We start from the raw sequence: 21,634 nt of genomic DNA on the forward strand, positions 1-21,634 counted from the left end.
AACACAGAAGTTACTGTAGTGGCAAAGCATCAGTGTGGGCAACTTTATCAAAGTCACATGGATGTGATGTCCTGGACAGCTCCCTGACCTCCAGACCCCAAAAGCTGTTGTTGCCTTTTTGGCTAGATAACAGTAGGTGCCAAATGCCTCAGGGACACAGTGAAGAAGATGCCCGTGTTGCTTCTCCAAGCTCTTGGCCCTCTTGTTCTGAGCTTTGTTCAATGCTTTATTGGGTCTTGGACATTCCTGCTATGGATGTACTTGACTGCTGTAAATTGTGGAAATGGAATATTACACAGAGAGCTCTTGAGAATGGAGGGAGGGAGAGGACTATGGGTGAAGCAGGCCTAGGAAGTACTGTTGATCCTCTGCAGTGTACTGGTTCTGATAGGTGTAGTGAAAACTCCGAAGAGCTAACTCTTGGTCTTCTATGCTTATGATTTTTAGGATATGTGAGCTGAAGAAGCCCTGGGTTTCTAAGTCATAGTTAGGTTGTGGTTTTGTGCATAGTGGTGACCATGCTACACTTGGGGTAAATGGTGTCACAGCTGGTGGATGATTAGAAACTGCCTATCCTTCAGCAGGACTTAGAGTGTATATATGTCCTAAATTGTGCTTTGTCTTTTGCCTTCCAGTTTTGGCCTGGAATGATACAAACAGGGCAGCCAGGATCCTCACAAGAGTAAGTCAGGGATGGGGTATTGACAAAGCAGGGGGCTTGGTCAAATCCCATCTGGGGCAAGTTTTCCCTATGTCAGCCTGTCTCAAGGATTACTGGAGAAATAAGAGATGTAACTAGGATGTATCAGTGAAGCCACCCCTCCCCCCATCTTCCTCCAATGGCTGGGAGTTGCAAAGGGACAAGCATCTCAGATACAGATGTGATATGTAAGCACCTTGCTCCCACTTTCATTATTGGCTGTGAACAAGAAACAGTGCAGAGGCTGGGTCCTTCCTTGCCTCAGAAGGCAGCAGAGGTGGTCCTATAGACCTTTCTGTTCGGTCTCTGTGCTCTGAGTGGCGGATAGGAAATCTTATAGATACCTTGGAGCAAAGAAGCTTAGTACACTGGAGTTCAGGGCAGCTTGAGGATAAAGCAGAAGTTGGAGTATTTGACCTAGAAAAGGAGAGTCTGAAGCATGTCCCAAACCTTGCCTGGACACAATAATTGTAGACCTCCCTTTCTGTTGGGGACAGAGGCAGCTGTCACAGTATGTCCAGTCTATCCCATTGGACTGTCATGGGGCCTTGGGAATCCACAGAAGCCTGCTGCAGCCTCCTCTACGTTGCTATTTTCTTGCCAGGGATGTACTATCCTCTGTAGACAGGGAACTAACTATATACGGCCAGGGGGGAAGAGTTGCCTGAGAGAGAGGCCTGAGCTACGGCCACTGCTGCACCCATGATTTCTGACTCTTGTTACCCATTTGTCTCCAGTGTCAAGCCCTTCGTGCAGCAGGCCTACCCTATTCAGCCAGCGGTCACAGCCCCAATTCCAGGTGAGTCTCCCTACCTCTCCTCTTGGAACAGTTGCTTCCCTTTCCCCCCCACCCCAACTGGTTTCCAGAATGAGATGATGCTTATCGTTGCCACAACTGCACATTTCCTCTGTCTTACAGAATCGTAAGTGCCCCTTCCCCATCGTTCCTGAGGGAAAGGACCTAGCCTAGAGCTCATGTGTGTCCCAGGTTCCTGCCAAGTCCACAGTCCTTTCACTCACTTCCTGAGTAGTTCAGATAGGCTTGTAGAGGAATAGAAAACCCGATCACTTTCACTTAAGACAGTGGTCATACTCAGAAGGGGAAGTTGCTGTGGTTTCCTATTTCTCCTATGATGGCAGAATTGGGCAATTAAAGTCTTAAGAACAAGTTTTGGTCTCATTTTTTTTTTTAAGAGATTGCAATTCTATGTATGCTTTCTAGAAAGGACAGTTTACCTAGAAGTCCAGAGTAGAAAATGGGTAGTCAGGCTAGTTCTCCTATCTCTCTTCCACCAGACAAACTTCATATGTAAACAGCCACCCCCACCCCCACCCCCACCAAATGCTGGGTCACTCAGTTGAACTGCTCAAAGTATTGCAAAAGAATCATTGTTCAGCCAGTGCTAGTAACAAACACCTGTAATCACTGCTACTCAGGAGGCTGAGATCTGAGGATCACAGTTCAAAGCCAGCCCAGGCAGGAAAGTCTGTGAGACTCTTCAATTAACCACCAGAAAACCAGAAGTGGCACTGTGGCTCCAGTAGCCTTGAGCTAAATTGCTCAGGGACCGTGCCCAGGCCAAGTTTAAGCCCCACGACCACCAAAAACTTAAAAAAAAAAATAATTGTTCACCATAGTTAGCCCAAACTGAATTACATGTTGCTCTCTGCTCCAATATCATGAGGATATCCTAAGGGAATATTCTGTAATGTTATCGGCCATTTTAAGAAAGCATTGCAAGGTATGCCCAGGTATCACAAAATGTTTTTGGAAACATTTCCTAAAGCTCCGCAGCCATTCTTAGTCTGGACTCCTTTGTCGAGGATTAGCTGTCCTCTTGCCACAGTCTTAACCTTAGTTCAAGTTGGCTTTACTTGGAGCTTATACATCGTACTTGTCCAGCTGGACACTTTCTCTGGGATCCTTGGCCAAAATGTTACTACTGCCTACCTGACTACACTACCCTGGAGGGTAATGGAGAGGGGGCTCTTGGCTTTACCATCTAGGTCATCCCTTTTAAGAACCCTAACCCATTATTGGCTCAAGTTTTGTTGGAGGACAAATGGCCAACTCTAAAGGTGATGATTGGTTTTTCAGGGTTTGAACCTGCATCAGCCCCAGCTCCCTCAGTCCCTGCCTGGCAGGGCCGTTCCATTGGCACAACCAAGCTTCGTCTAGTGGAATTTTCAGCTTTTCTCGAACAGCAACGAGACCCAGATTCGGTGAGTGTACCTGGCAAAGTGTGTTTTGGCTCAGGGATTTGCTTCTTGTCCTTCTTCACGTTCTTACTCTTCTGTCTTAGAGCCTTTCCCCTCATTACTGACAGATAACCTGTGTGAAAACAGACTTGAAATGGCCAAGTAGCCCCTTGCCCATTCCTTTCTGTAATTATGTCAAACTTTAGACCTATATGTTTATTGCTGCTCAGGCCTAAGGAGAGAAGACCTTTGGTAGGTTCTGTGTCAAATAAAATTTAACAGTAGGTATCATTTGTTGAGCCTTGCCATGAGGCTGGTACTGTACAAAGCTATTGAGATATCTCATCACATTTTATCCTCACAGAAACCCTGTGGGGGTAGCTCCTATCTGATAGATAAAGTAACTGTTTACGTGACTCCAAAAGCCACATAATTAATATTTGATGGATTAAAGATTAAAACTTAAGCCCAGCATGGTGGCTTAAGCCTCTAATACTAGCAGAGAACGAGGCAGAAATGGGGAGTCAAAATTCCAAGCCAGCCCAGGCAAAAAAAAAAAAAAATGTTCTACAGGCTCCATCTCAATTAAAGGCTGGATTTGGTGAGATCATCCCAGCTGCAGAGGAAACACAATGGCTGGGTATGGTAGCATATGCCTGTCATCCTAGGGATATGGGGAAGCACAAATAGGAGGATCAAAGTCCGGTGTGCCCTGTCAAAGTCAAAATGCTGTCTTGAAAGTAACCAACACAAAAAATGGCTAGGCACATGGTTCAAGCCCTCTATCAAACATAAGATCCTCAATTCAAAAATCCCAGTAAACCCTTCTCAAAAAGAAAAAGAAAAGAAAAAGATTGAAATTCAAGTCTTTTAATCTCCAAAGCCTAAACAATCAACTATTATTCTATACTGCTTTTCCAAGTCGGTTTTTGTTTTTTCTTTTTTTCCTTTCAAATAGCAAGTTATCTTCTCTGGGAGAAATAACAAAGTGGTACTTGGACAGCTTAACATAGAATGCCATGCATGGTAATGCACCTGGACTCTTTATTTGTCATTTACTTCTTTCCCTTCTCCCCCTACCCATCTTGTACCCATCGTCTCATCATTGCCCATACATATGCGATCCTCCCTTCTTTCCCACCCCAAGAGCCTGTACCCTTTGTTCACACCCACTCCTTGGCTGCAAATGTGAGTGCTGCATCTGTGTGTGGGTGAGCCCCAGGCAGAAATCAAAGGAATCATGAGTTAAGTCTTTGGGATCCTCACCAGCTCCTTTCCATACTCCCTATCTCTCTACTCTTTCCATCTTAGGAGCTATCCAAAGCATATACATCTGAGGCTCACTGTGTCTTTGCTGTCACCTGTTACCAGGAGAAAGTAATCATGAACACGTTTGAAGTCTGTTGTAAACAACTAAGATATTATGCATTGGAGGTGATGGATGATGACCTCCACAGTAAAGAAGTGTGCTCCACTTGTGGAGAAAGCCTCTGTGGGTGGGTAGTAGTAGTGAGGTGCCTTGGGCAAAAGAACTGTGGTGGCTACTGATGTGCCCATGCATGAATTGTAAACTCTACTAGCTGGCAGAAAAATAGGGCTGTGAAGAATGTCAGTGGCTCACACCTCTAAATCTAGCTACTCAGAAGGTTGGGATCTGAGGAAAGTCTGTAAGACTTTTTTTTTTAATCTTTTAAATTAAAAACAATTATAAACATGATGTATAAAAGGGTTAAAGTTATATAAGTCAGGTAAAGAGTACATTTCTTTTTTGACAACATCACCCCTTCCCTCGTACTCTCCCAGTTTTGTAAAACGCTTTATCTCCAATAAAAAAAAAAAAAAACTACTTAAAAAAGCTGCAAGTGAAATTGTGGCTCAAGTGATAAAACTCTAGCCTTGAGCAAAACTCAGGTATAGGTTGCACCAAGTGCCAGTCTCTCAGTTCCAATGAGTTCCACAACCAGCCCCCCCCCCCTCAATTGTATAATCTCAGAGCAAGTTTGAAGCCAGCTCAGGCAAGCTCTCATCTCCAATGAGCTAGCAAAAAGCCAGAAGTGGAAGTGTGGCTCAGATGGTAGAACATAAGCCTTTTCAGTGAAAGCCATAAGCAAGAGTCATATGAGGTCCTGAGCTCAAGCCCTAGTACCGGCATCCACCCCCCCTCCCCCCAATAAAAAAAGAGAAAGAAGACAAAAATATAGAGCTACTTCAAGGCTAAGGGGGAAATAAGAAGTAAGGCAATTGTTGGCCCAGTGGGGCAAGTACAGTGAAGTTGCTGAGACCAGGGGGAGAGACTGCCTGGATTGCCCTTCTTCAGAGATTGGGAACTTTGCAAGAACACTATCACTGATGGAGTAAAACCCATACCTGTGGAAGTCATTAAAATAACAACAGAAAGATTACTTTTACCATCTTGTGCTTCCTGTTGTTTCTGGAAAGGGCACATGGTCCTTTGGTTAAAGCCTGGGCTCTGCCCTTCTGTTTCCTGTAACTCATGTTTGTACAGCACCCTATTGTTTGCAGAGTACTTTGTTATTGATTTTTGCATTCTGTCTTCATAGTGCCTAGCAAGATAAGCTTTATTCTCTTCCCTTCACAGAGGAAGAAACTGAGGCCCAGATATATTTAAGTCATTTAGGGTATTTAGCTGGTAAACAGAGGAGCCAGGAATCCAAATCTTCTTCATACACATACTTCTTGTCTCTACTGCACACTATGCCAGTTTGGAAGGTCTCTTGAATTTCCCATCTAGTCTGAGCATCTCCTGGGTAAGCAGCCTTCTACCTCTGCATGGGGTCATTTTTAGGAACAGAGCTCCAAGATACTGGGAAGCAAAAAGGCCCAAGGTGATTTTTATTTCCTTGGTTAAAGAGACCATGGAACATTTTATCACAGTAAAAAAGATGTTTTTAATTAAGAGAGACCCCCTGTTGTCGCTGTGTTCCCCAAATGTGGACCCGTCTGGGCTCAGAATGTCCCTTTTCTTCCTTTTATTGTTTCTGGTTTTTGTTAGGCTTAACATTTTGAGTGACTGGGTTGATTTATTCAATCTATTCTGTAAACATGTACGTGTAACTGCTTGTGCAAAGGAAAGACTGTAAGGGAAGAGAGATCTCTGCTACCCAGACAGGGGCAGCCTCAGCCCTTGCAGACAGTAGCATCTAGTGAAGGGGACCAATAGACACTTGGGTGTGAATCATTGTAACATGTGGCAGCTGCTATGAAGGAAGGATGCTGAAGGCATATGAGGGATTGATTGGAGGGCAGGCTTCTTAGAGGAAATAATGGTTAAGTTGAGGAGTAGAAGATTTGACATGGAATAATGCTGAAGCACATTGCAGAAGTGATGAACCTGAAGTGTATAATGCCATGAGTGAAACTAGTCACTGTTTAGTAAAGCCAGGCCTCACTGTAAGTCCTAGAGCAGGTACATATTTTATATATGTCCAGGAGGATATATGCTAGTCCACAGGCTTCAATTGAATTTGGCTTTTTATGGTTAAATTTAAAAGTCTAGTTAAGTTACACCCCATTGTGCAACTTCAAAAGCCCTTGATGTTAGTCAACACTCTTGGGTCCCTGAAGAAAATAGTTCATGGTATGATATATTAGTGAGGATCCAGGAGCCATTGGGACCATTTATTTGAACACCTTCCACATGCTAACTAATGTTTCAGCATTAGAAATACAGCAGTGAAGTAGACAAAGTTCTTAATCTCACAGAGCCCACACATATTGAAAAAGACAAATACCCAAACAGTGTGTCTGTCTGTCTTGTATATCCGCCTATCTATCTATCTATCTATCTATCTATCTATCTATCTATCTATCTATCTATCTGTCTGTCTGTCTGTCTGTCTGTCTGTCTGTCTATCTATCTAAAATCTTGATGTGCACGGGACATGGCAGAATCTGCAAACGCTCAAGTCCCTTCTATGAAATGTCCGTGTGTTTGCATACAACCTATGGACATATTCCTCTGTACTTTAAATCAGCTCTGAATTACTTATAATACTAAGTCTATGTAAATGTAGCAGAAGTAGTTTTTCTGCTATATTGCCTAGGGGAAAATGTTAGTATGTGTTTAGTACAGGTGCAGTTTGTTTTGGTGGGAAAGATAGTTTCAGTCTGTGGCTGGTTGAAATGAGAATATAGATCTCATGGGTTTAAATGCCAACTATATAAAATTTGCTAAAGGATGTTAAGTACCAGTGTGGAGTAACAACCTTCTCTGGAAATTGCAAGTTACTTTCTCTTTAGATTAAAAATATGCAATCTCAACTGCGCACCCATGGCTGTAATCTTAGCTACTCAGGAGGCTGAGATCTGAGGATTATGGTTCAAAGCCAACCCAGGCAGGAAAGTCTGTGTAAGACTCTTATCTCCAATAAAAACTACTAAAAAAGCCAGAAGTGCAGAAGTGGAGCTATGGCTAAAGTGGTAGAATACTCACCTTGAGCAAAAGAAGCTTAAAGACTATTCCCAGGCCCTGAATTCAAGCCCCCAAATTCTCTCTCTCTCTCTCTCTCTCTCTCTCTCTCTCTCTCTCTCTCTCTCTCTCTCACACACACACACACACACACAGAGAGAGAGAGAGAGAGAGAGAGAGAGAGAGAGAGAGAGAGAGAAACAATCTCAGAGCTGAGTACATAGCTCAGTAGCTCAGTGGGCCTGGGTTCAATCTTTAGTTGTTTCCCCCCCGCTTCACCCCCCCCAAAGAACATATACTTTCAAAAAGTACTGAAAATAAAGTCTAATGTACTTTCAATGTTTCTAACTTGTATTAACAATATCAGATATTGCCAACCAAAGCTGCATTACTGTTGTCGAATTATTTTGCTATAGCTTCAGTTTCAGTTGTTGGTACTACTTCTAATATTCTTGCCATATGAACATTGGTTTGGAATTTAACACAAATGATTTAGATGCATACAAATGAATCATGGAAGACTGAAATAGGATATGTGTGTATATATATATATGTGTATATATTTGCTTTTAGTGGAACTGTGGAGGAGAAAATGTGGGGGGTTTTGTGTTAGAGGAGAAAAATAGTTGGCTAATTGAAATGAGGGCAAATTAACAATTAGAGCATTTAACAGTGTCTCAAGCACCAGGCTCTCAGATGCTCTAATGGGTTCTTTGCTGGGCAAACACTCAATGCCTCACAAGGAAGGTACGTACTTCAGGACCAAAAGTATGCTGAAAAATTTGTAACATGCATGGTTTATTTGGCTCTGAGACTTTTTGTGACTTCCTGGACATTCACTTTATTTTTTTGCTCCATTGATAGGGAAGTTAAAACCATTTAAAATACTCAGCTGGTACATTTTAGCCCATTTGTATATACATAAAGCACATTGATTTGATAAGGTAGCCAACTAAGTGACCAGTTCTCCAAATCTTTGCTACATATATGTATATGCAATTCTACCCGTACTCATAATAGTTTCAACTCATTGGAATCATGTTGTTGTAAGAGCTTTTTAGTTGAAGAGCTTACAGGGAGTATGGATAACAATGAGAATCAGCGCTCCCATGCAGTATCTCTGATTTCTTTAGCCATTAGCACAGCTATATGAAATAGGTAACTACACACTCTTCTGCAGAAGAGACTTGGAGAGAGATGGCTGTCTTTTCTGTTGTTTTTGTTATTATAATGGTGATGTACAGAGGGGTTACAGTTTCATAAATCAGGTAATGAGTACATTTCTCTTTGGACAATGTCACCTCTTCCTTTGTTCTCCCAGTTTTTCCCTCCAGATAGCTGTCTTAAAGCTAGTGGCTCTAGTCTACTTTACATCATCTCTTAAGAGGAGGGACTACATGACTACATGCCTAGGTAGCTGAGAGCTAACAACCTAGCTTGCCCCCTTCCCAACCAGCATAAGACTGCCTCACTTAGTACTACCAGCATTGCTCAAAACTTGTTCTTTGGCTCACCACATATTCTTTATTGCCATCACTGAAGACTTCACAGTTCTCTTGCTTCAGTGATAATATTTGTACCTATAGGGGTTAAACCTTTTCTCTGGGCCAGCACTAAGGCATTATCTTATTTAATTCTTGCAAAGTAATTTACCCAAAATTAGGCAGCCAGGGGACATGGGAAATAGGATTCAAATCCAGATCAACTGACTCCTCATCCTGAGATTGTGAACAAAAGACTTGATCTATTTATATCTGAGCAGTGGACTGTTCTTGTAGCCTAAGGAACAAATGGAAGAATAATAGGTGGGTTCACGCCCCCTGCTGGCTATGTGTCTTGTACACACCAGACGGCCACATTTCCCCAAGTTGGTGGTTGTTTATATTGGTAGGAAACCAGCAAGTCAGTCCCTCTGTTACCTTTGGCTCTACTAGAAGCTTAGAGAAAAACAGCAGAGGGTGAAAGGAAGGAAGAGTCTAAAAAACAAAAAATATTCAGAAGTGGTTAGTAATGCTTGAAAATATACTTTCTACATGATTTTGGTGTTGCATATCAAAGGACTAAAAGTGTTAAGTGCAAAGTCCTCCACCTAGGCCTGAAATTGGTTTCTGGAGGCCAAGTTAGGCCGCTGAGTCCTTATATATATAAAACTCATCTTACGGGGAGTGGGATGGGGCTATAAGCTACATACCATGTGGGCTTGGATGGAAAGTGGTTTTGTTGATAAATCCTAGATGATTCCTTTGCTCCAACTAAGACCCACCCCTGGGGCGTGGCAGTTTCCTACAGCCTGCCTCTGCAGCACAGCCACTCTGGCTCCCTGTCCTTCCTTCCTAAGCACAAGTTGTGTGTGTCAAGCAAAGCCTACTGTAGTGTAGATGCCAAGATGACCAGGAGCCTTGAACAGGAAGAGAGTGGTGAAGTTTTACATAGATAGGAGTTCCATATTGGAGGAAGGGAAAACTTTGGCAGAGAGAGGAAAAGAGACAATATTTATTAGATTTGAAGAGTGTCTTATAGAAGAAGGCAGAAAGCTCTGTAATATGGTACAGCTTAGTGTAAATACTCACTTATGTGTGACAACAATGGTGTTCACTGCTGGTTCTAACTGAATTCCGCTGTGAGCATGATCTGCCAGGCATTTTAAGATGGACAGTTACTATACTATTTTCAGTCTATGGGTGGGGAATGGAAAACAACATTATCAAGAGCCACCACCAGGACTGGTGGCCTTGACTGATTTGGCTGCATTGTGGAGCTTTAACCATTCCATTTCACTGCCTGCAAACTATGAGCTCTAAAAGCAAAGCTGGGTTATATAGGCCCTTCATGGTCAGTAGAGAGTTGGACCGAGGTTCTTCTGAGCTCTTTTTCCAACTCGGTTCTGTAGTTCTTCTTAGTGTCTGAGGCACAGAGCAAGAGAAGCAAAAAGTGTTTCCACCTGTATTATAGAGTATATCTTCCACCATGCCCTACTGTCCTTTTTTTTTTCTTCTTTTAGTGGAAATATAAATCTGATGCTGGAATTTTTGCCCATTTTGTGAGACGTGGAATAAATGACTTTGCAGCTGAGCCTCCATTTCCACTCTGTGAAATGGGTACAAGGGGGGGGGCAATTAGTACACTATTATAATAATTACCTGTGGCTCTGTCCTTGCTATATTGAGCATACCACGAATGTTTTTTGACGTTGTCTTAATGTAGTGGGAAGTTGGGCCAGGTGATAGGATATGGAGAACAAGACAAGAATGCTTTGAACTTTAAGAGACAGAGGATAATCGGAGTGGCTGAGCTTCTGAGGCTGAGGACACTGATCTGATCTGGAGATCGCAGAACAGAGGAGAAGGCAAAATTGCTAAGCATTGGCTTGTGATAAGGCAATTTCTTTTCATCCTTAATATAAACAGTATGTTGAAATTGGCACTGAAAATAGAGAGCCTCTGAGAGTTTTAACTAACTTAGCCTCGTACCTAGTTAATAGATGGCAAGGTTGACTGTTGGAACTTTGTTCTTCTGAATCAGAAGCCAGTAGCTTGAGAAAATTTAAGCAAAGTTAGAGCAATAACCAGCAGGCCTTCCCCCCACCATTGCCTCATGGTATATGAGTGAATGCTTGCTACCTGGGGAGATGGGAGGGCTGGTTTGTGTGCTTCACAGGTGGAGTTTTAGGGAAGGAAAGTCCAGACACTTGATTTGAACTCCCAAGAAAACTCTAGGCTTGGTGATGGCACCAATTCATACAGTAGATGAGTTCTTTCTCTTATAGCATCTGGCTCTGTAGCTTTATTTCTAAGTGGGGTGGGCAGGTGGGAGTCAGCCATTCTTATAGCCTAAGGTGGGAGACAGCTATCTTCATAGCCTAAGGGAGCAGAGCCTAGGTTCTTCCCTTAGCAAATCCATCCAGCAGACAAACTCAATCTCTTCCATCAAGTAGTTGGTCAAATGATTCAGCTTCCCTGTCTTTATAGCTTCTTTCAAAGGCCTAAATTTCCAGGTCCATAGAAATTCCTTTGTCAGGCCCACAGATCTTGACTTTGGTTTGGAAAATGTAGTTGGAGCAAGTCAGATGAAATGTGACATCCGTGAGGTCTGTGCGAGGAGCCCAGGGATGGTAACCGAGTATGGAGTGTAGGATGGTGAAGGACAAGCATAAGCCAGGCTTTAGTTGCAGATGCCAGGCGGCTCTTTGCCTGAGCTCTGAGCAGGCTGAGTAGGGCAGTATTGCTAAGAAGCCTGGCTCTGAAGAGGTTGGTGGGGGGGTAGTTGCTATGTCTTGGAGCAGGAATGACTGCACAGATCTCAGATGCAGCCTCTTTCTCTTCCTTTGATTCAAGGCTTATGTAGAGTCTTCTAATAATAAGCCAGCACTTGTGCAGCCCTTTAAGGCCCATGAAGAACTTTCACATTTACATTGCATCTGACCTTCACATTAACTTCTGGAGATGACCAAACCAGGTGTCATCCCTGTTGTGTTGTTCAGTTGAGGAAGCCAATGCCCAGAAAGTTCATGCAAATTACCTCAGGCCACACAGCTTAAAAAGAGCAGAGCTAGATTCTGACCTGTCTGTCATTACCATATCCATCACATACATGCTTAGAATAAATGGTAAAAACGTGCATTTGCCTTTCCAGATTCTTAGAGAAAGGAACAGCTGGTTTGATGATTGGCTGTGCCCAGTCTGTGAGCCTCTCCCAGGTTTTTCTCAAACGTTGTCCTCTTCCAGGAGGACCTGGGAGATCGAGTCTCTCCCAAAGTTAGGGGTTATAGCAGGGTGTGGTTCAGTCCCCCAGCTCCTTGCAGTCCAGCCCAATGCCAAGTTGTCCCACAAGCTTATGTACGCCCAGCACACACCCTTCCCATGGCAGCAGCTTGTCTGCTGGGTGGTTTATACTCAGTGTCTCTGAGCTGGTCTGGGAACTCACCCTCTTTCTTCATTGGCCTTTAGGGAGGAGGCAATTGAAAGCATCTGGAAATCGGAGTTTTATAGACATTTCACAGAGGCTCCAGCCAGGCTCCATCTGCTTTCTTTGGCAGTTCAACTCCCTACCCGCCTGCCTTCCCAGTGGCCATCCACACTCAGCCCATGGGCCATTACAGCTGTGCCTCTCCTTCTTAAGAAAATAGCAGTTCCTCTGGTGGAAATGGAAGGCAGGGAGCGGACACCCCAATGTGAGATCCTAGAAGTGGGTGCTCTGAAGATGTATCTGGGAAGAACACCCAGCAAAGGATGCAGCAGCCTGCAGGGCCAGGCAGGAAGAATGGGGTGGGTGTTCTTATCAGTTAATGGAGGAGAGAGCTGGCCATATATTTGCCTTCTCCCTAGTAAGAACACTGAATGAGCACAGGCAACTCCTCCTCTCCCTGGCTGAACACACAAGTCACTTTCTTGGCTTTTTTCCACAACCATTCCCTGTCCCTGTAGGACCTGGGGGCCATCAAAGGCACACTGGGGGTGCCTGGACAGTCTGTCCAGGCAGGAACGTGACAGGAAGCAAATGTAGGTGATTTGTCCTTGTTCTGTTTCAGCTTGTACATTAGCATCCCTTGACGTGAGTTATTTGTCTTGGTTTCTTTAAATTCCTAAGTGGATTATAATTTTTTTTTCTTGGTATTATTTGACAGCAGTCATTTTTCAAGGATTTACTAAGTTCTCCAAATACTTGGAATTTTTGAGACAAGTTTAGGAGAAGACTGCCATCTTTAGGTTAGAAGGGGAAGTGCCATGTTGGGGCATATCCAAGGGCACAGATTTGTAGGGCTTTTCTCTCTTTTCCCAAAAAGATGAAACTGTCTCTTTCAATGTCTGTAGAATAGAATATGGATTAGCATTCCTTTCAAAAGAGAAAGAGAAAATAAGTAAACTCCCAGTGACCACATTTGGAGGTTGTTCTGTTTTAGTTTGTCTCATCTGCTTTACCCTTCTTTGGAGGATAGACTTTGTATGCTTTTCAGGGGTGGGAAGGGGCTCAGACTACAAGATTCTAAAGAGAGCCATATGGGCTCCAGGGACATGGAGGGGCCAGGCCATAGCTTTGTTTCAGTTACTCTGCATACCAGCACTAATGGTAACCTCAGAACATGGCGATATATTTGAACCTCTACTCTTTATATTTTTTGTTTTTGTTCTCCACTCCCCCACCCCCAAGTCTTGGGGCTTGAAGTCAGGGCCTGGGCACTGTCCTTGAGCTCATTTTTGCTATCACTTGAGCCACAGTGCCACTTGTGGCCTTTTCTCTTCATGTGGTACTGAGGAATGAAACCCAGGGCTACATGCATGCCAGGCAAACACTCTACCACTAAGCCACATTCCTGGCCCTCCTCTTTATATTTTTGTTTTAAATTTTCTATTTCTATTGTGTTACTACTGGAGGGACAACAGTGATGCCAGATTATCTCATCCTAAGTGAAGAAATACCACAATGATTCAGGCAATTAACATCAATGAAAAGTTCTTTGCTAAGCACAATTGATCCATATTTTCTATGCTTCCTCTTAGCAGTCCTATGGAGTAGTTGTGATTGTTGTCTCTGTGTGGTACTTGTGACTTTACCAGGGCTTAAGTCACCTGGTCTGGATAGCTTTGCTGTGAAGCAGTGCCAACATCCAGATTCAGACCCAGATCCTAACTGACTCCAAAGCTCAGCTCCTTTTTACCATCTACAACCACCCCAAGCATGAGAGCTCCAAAGGGAAACAGAGACCAGGAAGAAAGAGACCTGCAGGATAGCTTTAGAAAGGGTGTATGTTTGCATGTGTGTGTGTTTAATGTCCTTTGTTCATCCCTTGCTCCCCAGGAACACACACAGAATCTAAATAACATGTAGTAGCCAGGCACAGGTGGCTCATGCCTATAATCCTAGCTACTCAGGAAGCTGATGTCTGAGGATCATGGTTTAAAACCAGTCTGAGCAGAAGACTCTCCACTTAACCAACAAAAAGCTGTAAGTGGTGTGGTTCAAGTCGTAGAGCATCAGCCTTGAGAAAAAAAAAGCTAAGAGACAGTGCCCAGGCCCTGAGTTCAAGCCCAATACTAGCACTAAATAAACAAGTTAGTAGATAAAGAAGTAAACAACCCTTTGCAAGCAAATGTTTTAGAATTACATGTACCTTTACTTTGATTTGCAATTGCTATGCAGGCTTCAAAAGGATAATAGCAGTAGAGAGTGAAAATGAGCATTTCTCCAAGTTGGAGTAGAAATCCACATTAGCAAAATTGATTCAGCTGCTTCTTTTTCTGGGTCCAGGTGTGTTGCTAGTGCAGACTCTTTTTGGTGTGCCCTACATACATACAAGCAGCCCCGCTCCCGCATAGACAGTCTTCAGCACTTGAGCTGTAGGAAAGCTTTGCAATCTGACCCAAGTTTCTTCACAGTCTGGGGAACTTGTGGTCAGTGGAAAATTAACATCCTGAAATTATATTTTTGTTTCCTTTCATAGTTCTTTCCCTTCCTCAGAAACTCCACAATGTTCCAAGTTCATTTTTTGATTTACTAATTAACATTAATAAGGTAATCCACATGTTTGTGTATAAGCTAAATTGAACCGTAATTAAGGGAAAGTAGTACCTGTCACCCTGTGCCTCCTTACCTCTCAGTCCTGCACCTTAGGAACATTATGCATGGTATATATCTCTGTGAGAACAATATGCCCATACTACATTTCTTGGTCATGAATTTTAGATACCCTCTCTTGACTTCCAGTTCCCTAAGTTTCACAGATACTACCCACTTCCCTCCTTTCTTTTTTTCTTCCTACCACCTATGTAGTTATATTGTAATGTATAAATGTTTATATTACAAACCTGTAAACATTTTTGCAGCCAGTAATGTAATATATCAGAACCATTCTCTTAATTAACAAAACTTTGTTTTCCCCTTGGAGTATGTTATTGCCTCTTATTTTTTGTTCTGTTTTTATACACTTATACAAATTAATGTTGAAGTCTCTAACATAACTGTAAAATCCTTCTCCAGGTAAATTAGAGACTTCTCAGGCCTATTCTCCCTGGTGACTTCCCACTAGGAGTTCTTGGCCTGCATCCAACATGGCCTGGTTGCTGGCCAGATCAGTAGCCATCTGTTGACTTTTAACCTCCCTCCCTACCTTCTCTGCCTACCTTCCTTTTCTTTTCTGATTTACTGTCTCATTTGTTACAAACATCTTCTTCTGGCTTTCTGGAACTTAAATGTGAGTGAATTCTGTTTATACACGTAATGGGTAACTTGATATCCACCACTGCTTTTGCCTAGACCAAGAAAACCTCATTCATATCTCACAAGTGGATGAGGCATGTCCTCTTTGGTATAGAATTACAATAAGGTAAATAATTGTAGTACATATGATAGCATACTATAAAACAATATAAAACATTTATCATTATAGTAGTATTGCCTACTAATTCTTACTGAATGAGGAGGTAAATGTGGATTTGTTATGTGATGTGAAGTAGAGACGGATCTGCCTCTTTGATGTCTTCTTCTCCATAGTGATATAGGAGATTGTTTTATATAGGCAGTGTATGATTCTGAATGTAGACATAATAAGCTAGCTCTACACAAGCACTTTGTAAGGCCCCTTGTGGTATTAGCTTATGGATTTCCTCTGCCTAGCATGGTGTCTGGCTTATAATAGATGACAGGTATTCTGGTTATTTGTTTAAAATCCATCAAAGAAATGTGCAGAGTAGCTACCATTTCTTTTGTTGCCTTTGATGTGTTGATAATCATTTGTACCCAGGAGACTAAAACTGAATGAGCAGAAGTTAGTATCTTTGGGACATTGAGGAAATCTAGTCTTGGGCTTTGATATAAGTAACTCATTGACTTTTGCCCATTTCTGCTCATTTATTACCCCAAGTGCAAATGCTTCTTTTGTGAGTATTTGTTTTCTGTCCTACAGAACACGATTGGCCCAATTTTGTTTCTATGTTGGTTTTGGGGAACAAACCATTACTGGAGAGAAAAATAGGATTTATTTGGGAAAAAGAGATAGAGTCCACTGTACCCTTCTTTCTTTCTTTATGAAAAGTGGGATGATTTTAGACTTTTAATTTCATTAATACTTGAATTCCAAACATAGCAGATAGATTTCTTCTTTTTAGCTTTACATGTTTAGGGGCAGAGAGATTCCTGACCTATTCAGGTTGAATTAAGGAGAGAGCAAGTTCTGTTTGTTTCAGTGTTGTGGTCTCCAGGATACCTTCTTTAGTCCTTTGTATTCTTAGAAACAAAGTCACTCCTTGGCAGGAAGAAAGCTCTTCCAGTGCTTATGGTCAGGATTTGGTTTCAGGTCACCAGTCTTGCAGAGGCAGTGCCCATTTCCTCTGGCAGAGATAACCCACTCCTTGTCTTTGTGTTTGGTTTTTCTTTTTTTTTTCTCAAATTTTTATTATCAAACTGATGTACAGAGAGGTTACAGTTTCATACGTTGGGCATTGGATACATTTCTTGTACTGTTTGTTACCTTGTCCCTCATGCCCCCCTCACTCCCCCTCTTTCCCTCCCCCCCCCAGGTGTTCAGTTCACTTACAGCAAACAGTTTTGCAAGTATTGCTTTTGTAGTTATTTCTCTTTTTTTTTAACCCCGTGTTGGTTTTTCATTTTTGTTATTCACCAATTGGGCACAAAAGTAATATCCCCCAAGTAGAAAACCTTAGAGGACTGTCTGAAGCAGTTGTGATTTATTATTTCTCTCCTGAATTTAATTAATTTCATAGGATTTTGGAAATACTGTTTTTCTTTTTTTTCCTCAAGCTTTAAGAAGAAATTGACCAGAGTTGGAAGGGCTTAGACATTTTCTTTTGAAGGGTGGTGTGGTTGATGTTTGTAGTAAATGCAAGGGCCTTGGTGTTGACAGATGGAAGTTGTATTCTTAACTTCAGGACTATTCCTGGATGTGTGACCTCAGGCAGCTCAGTTAACCTCTAAGCTCCGATTTCCCCATCTGTAAAGTGATCTTAATAAAAATCTACTACTGCCAGGATTACCTGAGATCACACACATTAAATGCACGTAGCTCACAGCACCCTGTGGACATGAGTGCTGGTTCTATCTTCAGTGCAGGTGAGAAGTCTACCCAAGCAGCTGGATATGAGGGGCTGTAATCAAGGATTTGAACTGACTTAGGGCTTTACACTTGCTTCCTGTGCTTGGCTGATTCATGTTTATTTTTTCCCTGCTAGACAGGTGGGATATCTAAAGCAGGAATATTCTTTTGTTTCTACCCCAGAATCTATTTAATCTCACATGATAATAACCATTACTATAGTAAAGTTAGCAGATACAGTTCATCAAATGTTTCTTGTCTGCCAGGCTCTGTGCCAAGTATGTATGTGCTACTCCTTTAGTCTTCAGAGCCATTCTGTTTTACAGGCATTTTATCCCTATACCATAAATGAGAAACCTTAAATTTTAGGTCTGGCTCCAGAATTTTCATTTTGTGTACTTAGACTTGTGTTTTTCGGCTCTACCTACATGGCCCCTGTTTAAGTATGGTAAAATTTATTCCCAGTTCACCTTCCTAACATCATGACAAGCACTGATAGGAGCCAGGGTTCCTGAGTTCCAACAGTAAAGGGCAGGGAGACTTCATTGTTACAAACAAGAAGATTTTAGGTCTCTCAGCTTCTTAGTTTCACCACTTCTCTGTCCTAGCCCAAAGGCAATTGGTGAGCAGCAGTACTGGGAGCCTGGATTCAATTCACAGGTGTCTTGTGACTCTGCTGCGCTCCATTCTTACCCATAAACTCACTACCTACAGGAGTCAACACAACTGATAGAAATGGTACCTCCCAGCATGGCTACCAGAACTAGATGTGGTGAGGAGCTAGCTCTAAGCTCAGGGTTGTTTTTTTGTTTGTTTGTTTCATTGTATTTTGTTTGCTTTGTTGGTCGTGAGGCTTGAACTCAAGGCCTGGATGCTGGTCCTGTGCTCTTTTGCTCAAGGCAAAAAGTGGTAGTGCTGTACCACTTTGAGCCACAGTCCTGCTACTTCTGGCCTTTAGAAGTCTCATGGGGACTTTCCTGCCCTGGCTAGCTTCAAACTGCAATCCTCAGATCAACCTTCTCAGTGGGCTAGGATTACAGGCATGAGCCACCGGTACCGGCTAAGCACAAATTATTAATGAGTTAGATATCATCTGCCTTTTGCCTTTGACTTTCACATTCACCTTTGCTTTTCTGAGTGTCTGGGCTCCAACTTTGTATGTATGTGTATATATGTGTTACTAGGGTTTGAAACTTAGGGTTCAAAATTTGCTGCACAAGCAGACACTCTACCACGTGAGATATGCCCCCTAATGTGATCGGTGGTTTTTTGTTTGTTTTTACCTTTTTCTCACTGAGACTAGAAGCTCCTTCATTGCTGTGACTATATCTCATTCATGTCTTTCTTTATCTTTTCTCATAATTTAAAAGATAGTATGGGGCTGGGGATATGGCCTAGTGGCAAGAGTGCTTGCCTCATATACATGAGGCCCTGGGTTCGATTCCCCAGCACCACATATACAGAAAACGGCCAGAAGCGGCGCTGTGGCTCAAGTGGCAGAGTGCTAGCCTTGAGCGGGAAGAAGCCAGGGACAGTGCTCAGGCCCTGAGTCCAAGGCCCAGGACTGGCAAAAAAAAAAAGATAGTATGGCACCATTTGAGAAAAATCTATTAAAAAAAAAACAAATATCCGCATAGCATATGGCTTTGCGTGGCTATATATATAGCCACTATAGTTATATATAGTTATATATATATACATACATACATACATATATATATATATATATATATCTCAGACACTCTCTTCGGTATTGAATCACAGGTTCTCAGTCTTTCCTGAAGCCACCAGATAGGCATCTGGTCCTAGTGCTGGATCTGTATGTGTTCTAGACAGGCTTTTTTCTTTTCACCTGGAACCTAGTCTGGTCTTGGAATACTTGATAAAAAATATCATTTTAAATTTAAAAGATACTGTCCTGGTTACACTTCCCATATACAAGTATCAAATGAGATATCCAGCCTCTTGCCTTTCTGCATTGTGGCCAGGAAGCCATGGCATGGCCAGCAGATCGTGAATTTAAATCAGCATTTCCTCAGAATATGTATTCATGGGGCTTGGAAGTCAATTGAGTTTGGAAAACAAAGTTTTAAAGTATTTCTTTGTGGTGGTGCAATTTATTTATTGACTTATAGCAGTACTAGAGATTGCAGACATACTTGCAGATATTCTACTACTTGAGCCACACTGCTAATCCCCTTTTGCATTGGTTATTTTGCTATACGCCTGGGATGGCCTGAACATAGGGACATACCACTATGCCCAGCAGTTGGTTGAGATAAGAGTCTTGAAAACGTATTTTTGCCTGGAATGGCCTAGAACTGGATTGGAACTGTGATTCCCTGATTCCACTTCCCAAAGAGTTAGGATTATAGGCTCAAATCACTGGGCCCAGCTAAGTTATGCTTTAAATGCACACCCCCTCCCCCCAAGATCTGGGGCTCCCCCTGAGCTTCTTTTGTTCGAGGCTATTGGTCTACCACTTGAGCCAGAGTGCCACTTCCAGCTTTCTCTGAGTAGTTTATTGGAGATAAGAGTCTCATGAACTTTCCTCCCTGGGCTGGCTTTGAACCATGATACTCAGATCTCAGCCTCCTGAATAGCTACCATTACAGGAATGAGCTAGTGGTGCCTGGCTTTTAATGTACCTTTTAATGAGCTGATATGTACTGCCTCAAAGATTCTCAAAGGGGATATGTTTTTAAATGCTTGGTCTTCAATGGGTCTAGGATCCCTCATAATTCTTAATGTAGTTTTTTATTTAAGCCCTGTAACAATACTCAGAGATAGAAGCATCCATTAGAGACAATGGAGGAATTTGCCTGCTGTCATAGCTAATTTTCAGTGGGCAGAGTCTTTCACTTAAGACCCCACAATCTTATTAACCAATATCAAGTCTTACAGGCAGTTTTGACTGAACCTTCTGTTATTTGGGGTGTCCCATAGGACTAGAACTCAGAAGGGTACAGCAGTGGTACTCAATAGACATGATTGGAAATGAACTATACAACTTGTGGGTGGGATGGGAGGGAAAAGCTGGGAGAGAACAAGAGAAGAGGTGACATCGTCCAAGAAGAAGTGTACTCCTTACCTGACTTATGCAACTGTAACTCTTTGGTACATCACTTTTATAATAACAATTTTAAAAAAAATTTCACATTCACATACAAAAACAGAATTCAGAAAGAAAGTTGTTGGCAAGCGTCTGACTTAAATGTGGAAACTTGAGCAGTTCCTACTTGAGAATGGACTGCTAGATACAGAAGGGATACAGACTTATGTCATGAGTCCTATTGGGTTCTGAGCATTCTAAGCCCTTGTATCCCTAGATTTGTTTGTTTATATCACTTTCGTTGATGCTACTATTGGGAGAGACAGACATGGAAAGTCTGGAGTGTAATTTCTAGGTTTGAAACTCGGCTGCATATTGGAATTCATTCAAGGAAAATGATTTTTGATGCCTGGCCTCATTCTTAGAAATTTTTGAAGTTTAGTTTGAATGAAGACCAGGCTTTGATGATGTGCTCATTAGGATGCAGTCTGGATTGAGACCTGTTGGTTTGGACACAATTCTTTCTTGGTCCAGTTATCCTTGTAAGTTAAATTAATATTAAGGTTCTTGTTTATGGATGAGTGACTTGTGTTTTTCTTTAGGGCATGTCCATATATGGAGTTGTAGGTCCTCTCTGTGTTCTGAACCCAAATCTAACTTTGCACTGACAGTCGTATACTGACTAGCCCTTAACAGAAGTTTAGATAGATGTTACTGAGTTAGTAAGGTGACTGAAGACATAGCACTGTTGCTCTTGCTGGAAGAAGGAAGTGGGTAGTATTGCCTAGACCATTGTGTTTCTACAACTGTTGGGGGACTGGTGCTAGAAATCCATACTGAGTGACAACATTAGCCAACTACACATTTTTCGTTGGGTTTATGATGTAAAAAATGAGCTCCAGCCAGTTATTGTCATTCACAGTTGAAACTGACAGGTAAAACTGAGAAACAATTATTTCTTGATTTGGTAGTTTGTCACTTGCTTTGCTTATTGCTACGTCTGGAAAAAACAAAAACAAAAACAAAAAAAACCTCTCAGCATTTGCTCAGAGACTTTGTAAGTAAAATGCAATGATTGTTTTGACCCCAAGCTCTAATGGCTTTTCTTAACATACTCATCTTTTCAAAAACATAGTTCTACCTCTGCTGTTTATGGCCTTGTTCCAGAACTTCAAGATAACCACTGATCATCCCGTTCGTATTGGGTGA

At 42.2% G+C, this 21,634-nt stretch overlaps 1 protein-coding gene across 9 annotated transcripts in view; it reads left to right on the top strand.

Moving 5' to 3' along the window:
• Tead1 (TEA domain transcription factor 1) overlaps window positions 1–21,634 on the top strand; it is a 254,498-nt gene that overhangs the window by 197,652 nt on the left and 35,212 nt on the right. For all 9 annotated transcript variants that reach the window (XM_048361600.1, XM_048361603.1, XM_048361606.1 and 6 more), the window contains 3 exons: window positions 636–682; window positions 1,438–1,499; window positions 2,799–2,923. In XM_048361600.1, coding sequence (XP_048217557.1) covers window positions 636–682; window positions 1,438–1,499; window positions 2,799–2,923 — 234 coding nt within the window. The remainder of the gene's footprint in view (window positions 1–635; window positions 683–1,437; window positions 1,500–2,798; window positions 2,924–21,634) is intronic.

The sequence above is a fragment of the Perognathus longimembris genome, chromosome 13, assembly GCF_023159225.1.
Source record: "Perognathus longimembris pacificus isolate PPM17 chromosome 13, ASM2315922v1, whole genome shotgun sequence".
In the NCBI taxonomy this organism is placed as follows: Eukaryota; Metazoa; Chordata; class Mammalia; order Rodentia; family Heteromyidae; genus Perognathus; species Perognathus longimembris.